At 39.6% G+C, this 9,724-nt stretch overlaps 1 protein-coding gene across 1 annotated transcript; it reads right to left on the bottom strand.

The window, feature by feature from the left end:
- Positions 1–248: 248 nt before the first annotated feature.
- On the bottom strand, positions 249–9,128 carry LOC129751930 (protein spartin-like). The gene is made up of 2 exons (XM_055747723.1): positions 8,645–9,128; positions 249–2,668 (listed from the first exon to the last, which is right to left on the bottom strand). Exon 2 carries the CDS (start codon positions 2,638–2,640, stop codon positions 916–918), a length of 1,725 nt encoding a protein of 574 aa, XP_055603698.1. The 5' UTR covers positions 2,641–2,668; positions 8,645–9,128; the 3' UTR covers positions 249–915.
- Between the last annotated feature and the right edge of the window lie 596 nt (positions 9,129–9,724).

Here is a 9,724-nt window from a genome sequence, read left to right as displayed (position 1 = left end):
GGAAATTGACCTGGAATTTAGACATTTTTATTGAATCTTAGCTGCAGTGTAAAATTCTATCTAAGCATTAAAGCATTAAACAAAAATTTAGATCACCTACCTACATGCATAGCTGTATCAGAAAAACTTTTCTATTTGAAAAAAAAAAAAATGAAACATGCTGTTTACATTTTCGTTGGCTTTCGAAGAGATAATTTTTTAACAAGATAGATTTCATGATGAGTTGTATATTTCTGTCAACAATATTTCTATACGACATTCAACAGATTTTGATTATTCTAAGCTCAAAATATCTTCACTTCTAAGCAGTTATTTTATCCAATAATATTGAGATTCTGAAGATTTAATAAAGATTATTTGTCCATATTATTTGCCACATATAACGAGTGTTTAAATATCTTTGTGTATGAGATTACTTAAAAGAGCCTATTTGTTTTTATTCAAATTTATTCTAACCGAAAAAACGTAAAAGCAAATTTTCAAGAATATACCTAAAGCTAACCAAAAGACATATTAAAATCCACACGTTAAATATCAAAACCATCACATGTTTTCTTTCAGAACTATACAAACACAAAACTTACTACCTTTAAAATTATTGCTATTCAATAAAATCGAGCTAAATACCATCAAATTATTTTTAAATTGAATCAGTGAGTAAAACCAATCTCCCACCTATAGCTTCACGTTTGATCACCTTAACAAGTTTAGAGGAATTAGATGTGAGTAGAATGCTTTTGGATTAGATATTTCTAGCAGATTTTTGTATCAGTTTCTTAGGCATCTTAGCTGCTAAGCTAAGCTGTTCATCTTTTTAAAAACCCTTCCGCTCAAAATATTTTAAAATTCGTTTGATAAATACTTAACACTAAATAGGTATACCATTCCCATCAAATGTTCTTGTTCCCACAAAACTTAACCAGATTTCTGCAATTCCGATGCAAGCCCTGAGAGGTCTGGATAAAGACCAGCGGCTGGAACAACACGTTGCTGCGAGTTAACCGATCCGCCGAGTGCGTTGCTGGACGTTCCTTCTCCAGCTTCGGCATCCACTTCCGGGACTGGTGGTCGATAGCCAGCCACGAGAGCTTTACCAGCGTTTTTAGCTGTTCGTTTTGCGATTCCTTTGGGGGTGATGTAATTCATGTTGTGACTCACGTTGATCACATTTCCCACTGTGTCCAACGAACTTCCCACCACTTGACCCGCTTCGTTGCCGTACTTGTGTTGGACAATTTGAACGGTGCTGTTGCTTAAGCTATTACCGAGGATGGACGCCGATTTTTCCAGACCCGAGTAAACTGTTCCGAAACCTTCAACTGCACCAGCGCAGATCGTGAGGGCTCCGTGGACCTTTTCCGATGCATCCTCACTAGTCATACCGGTGCTGTAGGACAACAAATTGGACCCGTGCTTCTGTATATGAGGAGCTAAAAAACGTCCCAAAGCCATGGTAGCTGATCCTACTTTTCCAGCGACATAGCTAGTCACATTGACTGCAGTGCCTGTAACAGATTTTGCGATTTCTATACCAGATCTCACGTTATCAGGCACCTGGGCCGGGGCTTCTTCTTTGCGCAGCTTCGATATAACATAGGGGGTACTGTAGCTTATGAATTCGCCAGTTTTTTCAGCCCCTTTTACCAATCCTTTCGATACGTAGAATGCTCCCTTGATAATGTTTGCCGAAACGTTGGCGCTTGTGGAGCGTGTTACTGGCTGAACTCCGAAACGAACCGCCCCACCCTCGGTTATGATTCCATGGAGGAAAGCTACGAAAATTTCCAACACAACGTCATCTGCATCTTTCGGAACGATCAAACCAATAGTTCTTCCATGGTCAGTAGTTAAATCTGGAAGAATAAATGCGCCATATTCGGTTCTATAGCATGGTGATACTCCCGGTACCAAGGGATAGATGAAAGAAGGATCAACTCCGCGGTGCTCTTCAACAGCGTTCACAACAATGACACCTTCTTGGGCTTCCACTCCTCGATCCAACGGTACTTCAGCATTTTCTATCCTTGCCGAAGCACAAGTAGGAATCACCTGCACAAATATCGTACTCTCCAACTTCCTGATCGGATCCTCCTCGATCCTAACAATTCTCAGAGTGGAGTCATCTAACATCCTCGAAACAACGCCATCCGGTTCGATGTAGTACATTTTAACGCCATCGCAAGAAAATAGCAACTCCAAGCTACTACCCTCACAGCCCGGTTCCACATTGTACTGCATTTGATTCAACGCTTGAGCCAGTTCAGTGTACGTCCTGGGTCGCAACACATCTCCCGTACCACTCGTACCATTTGCAGCGGTTTTCGCTTCCGCCTCATCCATCTTTCCACCAATTTGACCGATTCGTTGCAGCACCTCCCCTCGGCTACACTTCATCTTGTGAATCATTCGCACCGCCCGATCCCAGGTTTCCTCTTTCTGAAAGTTATCCGGAATTTCCACCGGAATGGCCAAAGCCTCATCAATCGCTTTGATTCCATTCTTATACTCGTTCAGGGCCAGAACCGGGCGTTCACGTTCTTCGAATTTGATTGCTCGCTCAATCACCCTATAGGCGTCGTCGTGGGCACTCTTAATCGTTGCGTAGGTCCGTGCCCACGATTCACTGTCGCCGGATGCCATTTTAAGACTTCTCACGAACCTTCGTTATCTGTAAAGAGAAAGTGTTAATGTTAGAGTCATAGTAAACAGATGTTTCTAGTATGTTCATCGTAACAACCATAGTAACTACTGTAAACAGGGTCTTGCCTATAAATATCAATCAATACTCTAAGTTAAAAAATAGTTCTTGAAGAACAGTTAAATTCTTCAACACGTTTGCGAAGAAAGGGTTTGCCTCTCTGTTGGCGAAATAATCCACGATCATAGCAATCATAGATATTTAGCTATAGTTACCATAGTACAATAAAACTTTTCATTCTACTGTTATCGTTCAAACCTAACGGACGTCTTTTACTTTGCGAGAGGTTATGGGCCCAGACAAACGGACAAAATCGGAAGTAGTGGAATGGTTAGTAGAAAATCCTCAAGCAGTAACATCAAGTAGTTCTTCACAAAGCGAAAATGTATTCTGACAGCGGGTCGGGATACACTGGAAGCGGTGCGGCGAGAGGAAGCAGTGTGGCTCAAACGATCGGGAAGCTGAAGGGCCGAGAAAATTTCGTTTCGTGGGCGTTCGCAATGAAAATCCCGCTCATCCGGGAATGTTCCTAGTGCGCGGTCAAACCGAAGGAAGGTGAAGTCGTCGAGGAGGGGATTGACATGAAGGCACTGTCCACAATCTGCCTATCCCTGGAAAAGACGAATTACAGCCTGATTATGGACGCGAAGAACGCGAAAGAGGCCTAGGGAAAGCTGAAATACGCATTCCAAGATGACGAAATTCATCGTCGCATTGGTTTGTTGCAGCAGCTTACTTCGATCCGACTGGAAAAATTTTCGGGCACAAAAGCGAACGTGGATGCCATGGTTCCAACTAGCCACAAGCTGGCTGAAATAAATTTCCCTGTTGCTGATGAGTGGCTCGTTTCGCTACTTTTCATGGGATTGCCGAAGTACTATACGCCGATGGTGATGGGCTTGGAGGCGTCGGGACGGACGTTGAATGCGGGTGCAGTGAAATCCAAAATACTGCAAGATGTCCAAGTCAAAAATGGACCAGGAAGCAGCATTGACGAAGGGGCTTTCTACAGCGAAGGAGGGAACCGCTAGCTGCAGCGAAGTACCAGAGCTAGCAGCGAACTTGTTTTTGGTTAACAAAATCTGCAGCAAAGGCTTTACGATGGCGTTCACGGCGGATGATTGCAAGGTGCTAAACGAAAATGGAGAAGTTTTTTCGTCTGCTACTGCGGAACGAGGATTGTATCGATTCAACTCTCAACCGACATGTGTAGAATGTGTGCGGGGAGCTCGAAGTGTAGCAAACGGATTTTCAATGAAAAAAGCTGATACGTTGGATTGTGTGGCTTGCCTAGGCGTAGGGTAAGCATGCTCATAATGTATTCCCGAACAGCGACTTGAGGGTCAAGCAGCGTTTGGAGTTGGTTCATACCGATTTATGCGGACCATTTGAAGTGACGTCACTATGAGGAAGTCGATTTTTCGTGAGCTTTATCGACGGACCATTTGAAGTGACGTCACTATGAGGAAGTCGATTTTTCGTGAGCTTTATCGACTGCTACACGAAAGGTGTTTATTTATAATTTGGTGACGAAGAACCCGCCGTACGTGGCGTTTAAAATCTTCAAAGCGATGGCGGAACGGCAGACTGGCTGCAAATTAATAGTTTTACGCAGCGACAACGGCCAAGAGTATATCACCGTGTTCGTATACGCCGGAGCAAAATGGCGTTGCGAAACGAATTAACCGGACGATTCTGGAGAAGGTGAGGTGTATGTTGAACGACGCTAACATGCCGAAAAAGTTCTGGGACGAAGTGGTGAACATAGCGGTTGAAAATCCTTTGTTGGACACTTACAAATTTTTGGATCAGTATAGCGATGATGCATGTACCGAAGCAGAATCGTGTGTATTTGTCGGTTATGCTGAGGACACAAAAGGTCATAAACTTTACAATCCGGAGAGCAACGACATCATTATCAGCCGTGAATGAGGACACAGCGAGATCGACGACGGGATACGTGTTCGTGTTCCAAGGTGGTGCTATCGCTTTTGGAACGTGAAACGCCAGTCTACGGTGGCTTTATCAAGTTGCGAGGCTGAATACATGGCGATGTCGAGGACGATCCAGGAGGCGTTGTGATGGCGGAATTTAAATATTGCAGAAATTTTCCGGAGAAGTTATTGTACCAATCTTGTGCGACAATCAATCTGCCATCTGCCAGCATAGCCAAGAGAACAAAAGGAGCGTTTTCTATAAGTAGAGCATTTATTTATAGTTCCGGTTTTTTTTTTTGAAAAAAAATGTTTAAATCATATCTTGAAACAATATATTTACTTATTAATTATTAATAAAAACAGGTATTTGAAATCGTATATTTATCTGAAAGATGGTAATTGAATCAACCTCCAAGAAATTGGAGAACGGTTGCCATGGACCGAGTGAATTTTAGGAATTATGCGCATCAAGTTATGTCGTGCGACGGAACTATGAAAATAAAAATAATGAATCAATATTGTTAAATTTACATGTTGATTTGTTTTTCTTAAAAAGTTTTTCAATTGGTCAATCTTGCATTCCAAATACCTATCACATGTATCTGATTTAAAAAAAACAGATGTAGAACTGATCGAGAAGCCCTTGTCAAAATCATTGACCACAAAGTATTCAAACAAAACTTTCCTTCGGCTTTTTTAAAAACTTTCCTTCGGCTTTTTTAAATCAAATGCTATTTAAAATATTTTGTATTCTGAAGCAAGTTGAGAACCATTTCACTCTATATTTACTACGGCGTGTGCATGGCATCCCATTTTAGGCTGAATCTGACATCAACATTTATTACCACAGAGAATTATTACTTAGTCCTATGTATGTATGTATGTATGTAGTTGAACCCACCAGTGGCTGATAGGTCTTTCGACCCGAGTCGGTACGGGAAGACTCGATCGCACTTTCAGATATTGCTCATGCTTAACTCATCAACAATAATTGCAGCACAACTGAGGGGTCCGTTACCACTGGCTTGGGACAAGTTTGCTTCATCTTACTCGCTTCCAACTGTTCGAAACAAATAAAGAATTCCGAAAAGGTTTCCAAGTATTCTTCTGGAGATTCAAAATTTGCCGAGATACCCCGGCTGGCTTGATTCCACAATCCATTGTATATCAGTTTTCGGATCGCTCGATGCCCCGTCAAATCCCTTCCACCAATCCCCTTATAGAGTTAAGCTATTTTGAAATATGAATATAATAAATAGAATAGTTACACATTTTTAACATCTTACCTCGTACCATTTGAAAAGGATACTAGAATTTCTGTAATGAATAGATACTTATCTTTATAGTACAAATTTTCAAACGGCCCAGAAATCAATGCTAAGAATTTTTTCGGTCACAGCCTGCCGAGACTGCTATGTCGATCGCCAGAACCCAAAAAAATAATTTTCCACACCAGTATGACATGGCCATCACGTTTTTCAAAACCACCACTGATATTATTTTCTCTTTCATAAACATCACATTTTAGAAACCACCATCCTCTTCACATCTAATCACATTTTTAACCGTGGAAACAGGGACAGCTCTAGGCAGTAATCCATACGCCAGGTTGGCTCACTTTTCTTCACATCCGCATTTCCGGAACTACTCATTTCGGCTTTTAATTAGCTTTCATAGCTCAATCATATCGGAGGAAAAATTTGTTTCCACTAATTTCACATTACTGCAGTTCATATACATTTGAAAGAACCGTTCTCAATGATGTATCGAATATTCGGCGCCTAATACCGCCAAAAAACCGTTAAGCCGAATATTCGGCTCACCGAATAGTTGAGCTAAGTATTCGGCCGAATAGGCCGAATGTTTATTATTTTAAATTTATACAAAAGCAGACTTCACAAATTTTTCAACGGGTGTTGAAAAACCTTCAAAATCATCAAAAACTTATGGATTCAGATATATCCGTGTATTTTTCACTGTAGATACATAGCTTAATACTTTGATTATCGTTTACTCCAAATTTTCTTGATATATCCAGGCTTGCCCATAAACCAAATAAAGAATTCAGGAAAAGTTAAGTCTGACCGGGATGGCCACATTTTTTTTAACTTTCCTGATTTTAGCCGGGTTTATTCAGATTTTTTGCTAAATCAAATAAAAAAGTTTAATATCTCTTTGAAAATTTTTAAATTTTCAGTTACAAAACGATTTTTTAGAGTAAATTTATCGTTGGATACGATTTTAACACTGCTGTTTTAATTCGATGAAAACTTCAAATTTCAAGTATTTTTTTCTTTTTCCTCTTGTATGTTTGAAAAAATGCCTAGTTTCTATTCAGATTTTCCCTTTTTTTTACAAGTTTTTCAAAAAATCGTTCAGACCCGGCCGTGTGAATACGTGTCGTAGAAAGTATTGTATGCTTTAGGTTAAAGATAATCGTATTTTTTGGCAACTATTTTGATGACATCTAGCAAAAATAAGACATTCATCTAATTCGTTATAAAAAAGCAATTTCAAATAGCTTAACACCTGTTTTGACATGTTTTGTCCCAGATTTCACTGGAATCCAATCTTTTGTTAAAAAAACGTCCTAGAAGTGACAATTCATCTGATGTCCTTTCAGCTAATGGTAACATTTTGAAAATCAAAGAGACCTCTACTTAAAAAAGACCTGATACATCTGGTTGGAAATAATAGACTTAAAAACATGAGGGACATTAGGATGGCTAAAATAGAAGATTTCTGTTATAAATAGCAGTAGAAATAAAAGTATTTCTATTGAAAACTCAACAGAATATTCGACAGAATATTCGGCCGAATAGCTGAAAAGGTCAATATTCGGTATTCGGCCGTTCGCCGAATACCACTATTAGGAACATCTCTAGTTTTGCATTGAAACATACAAACTAAGCAAAATTTGACGGAACCTTGATTCCTGAGGTGTTGACAACGCAACCTTATACCAATTCCCGGTAGTATTGACAAGCGCAACGATTATTCTAAAAATTGTGTTTCGTACAATAACTTTCATTTTCACTTAAAAAACATAATTTTCCCGAAATTTATAATCGGTGCAGAAAAAAACACGTGCGTTCGAAACAAGTCCAGGCCTACTACCCCACATCAACATTTATTACTTAGTCCTGAACTTAAATTCATGTTGAAAATTAGATAAAATATCTTCATGGATGCATCTCATAGTCTTAATTTTCCGCTATTTGTTGGTTTTCCGAATTAGGTTATTTTATTTTATTTTCGTAGTATTCCGTCTCACGACATAATTTGACGAACATAATTCCTAAAATTCACTCGGTCTATGGTAACCGTTCTTCAATTCCTTGGACATCCCAAATTCGCCAGACCACGCTCCACTTGGTCTAACCACCTTGCTCGTTGCGCCCCTGCTCGTCTCGTTCCTACCGGATTCTTAACGAACACCTGTTTTGCAGGACAGTCGTCCGGCATTCTCGCAACGTGTCCCGCCCAGCGTATCCGGCCACCTTCACCACCTTATGGATACTGGGTTCGCCGTAAAGTGGCGCGAGTTCGTTGTTCAATTAGGTTATTTATTTGAATGAAAAAAAAAAATTGAATAAAACTTTTATTTTATTAGAAAACTCAGAACACATTAAAAGGAAGTATTTACGACACTTTTACGATTACAGCGCAACGAATCATCATCAATCTCAACCCATCCATGCGTAGACTGATATGATGATAATCATCATTGAAGCAACAAGTTGGATGTTCGTACCGATACAGAAAAAAAAGGATAAATCATACAATTATTTTTCTTTGAAACCTTGTAACACTATGTTATTTTACAAAATCTTGATAGTTGAAACCTTTCAAATTTTCAAGTTGGTTGTTCCAATTTCACCATATTGCTATCAATTACAACACAATCAGACAAATAGGTTTTTCATAATAAGAGATTCTGAGGTGGATTTGTTAATTTGAAGAACGATAGTCCCACCAAATAAAGTGATGACTAAGCTTGTTTACCTACCTATCACTGGGTCTAATGCTATTCAGTTGGCTCCTCACAGCGGCTGCAGTTGTTGAACTTTATGACCGGTATTTCATGAAGGTATCACGCGTCACGCGATTCGAAGAATGTTACTTCAGCACAGTTCTGATGTCAGAAGACTATTCTTTGGCACAATTTTCATCACTATTTTCGCTTCAATGGTCAAACTACGTTTCAAGGCCATAAGTTCTTCCGTCAATTTTCGAAAGTTTTCGAATCATAAAAAACGATAAATCCAATCACACTTCTAGAGTTTCACACTGCGCTGTCCACCTGAAAACCTCGATCGTCGTTCTTGTAGAGCTTCTTCGGACGAACTGGCCCTAGATATGGCAACAAACGATCGCACCACGACTGTGGGAGCTCAATTTCATTATTCTTGCTGGTGACATGGGATCTCGATGCTAGCTCGCTCGCACTGACTGTAGGTTGATTTTTGTTTGAAAACAGATGTTTGAAAAAAGTGTGGAGTGACTTTCGTTTACCCGTCAAACGGCTTCGTGCGCATGCTCGCATTTTCGCTTGGTGAACAATAGTGTGCCTCTTTGAAGAATTTTGCTGCCGTGCCGGTTTTTAGTTTTTATGAAATTTTTAGTGTTTGAGACTGAAACCATCTTGAATGGCTCATTCTCGATTTTTTTTTTAATAAGTAGAACAATAATTCTATATATGGCTTCTTTGGATTCAGTTTGTTTTACTCGATTTTCAGTTTTGTTTTACTCGATGATGGTCTGTATTGAGCATGATGATATTACCACTGCCAACTGACATGACACTTAGAACAAACATTCGATCATTTTATGTCTAATTTAGCCACCTATCGTCGGTATTGCGAACCTTGCTAATTTTGACAAAAAATTACCTGTTATGCCCGATTGTATCTTAAGTGTCACTACTCTATGACTGCAACCTTTAACACTTACAGTCACTTTCGATGTTTCAGGGATGTTATAATAAAAACACTTGTTTATCAGTTGATGACCAAATGTAAACTGATCATATATTTTGTATGATAAGATCACGAACCGTATTGTGGTGGGTAGAGAGAATACTTCTCTC

Source organism: Uranotaenia lowii, chromosome 3, assembly GCF_029784155.1.
Source record: "Uranotaenia lowii strain MFRU-FL chromosome 3, ASM2978415v1, whole genome shotgun sequence".
NCBI lineage: Eukaryota > Metazoa > Arthropoda > Insecta > Diptera > Culicidae > Uranotaenia > Uranotaenia lowii.
The sequence above is the reverse complement of the archived record's forward strand: the minus strand, read 5'-3'. Positions and strand labels throughout refer to the sequence as shown.

Bases quoted from the DNA above. Each gene is read 5' to 3' on its own strand.
- LOC129751930 (XM_055747723.1), bottom strand. From the start codon at position 2,640: ATGGCATCCGGCGACAGTGAATCGTGGGCACGGACCTACGCAACGATT.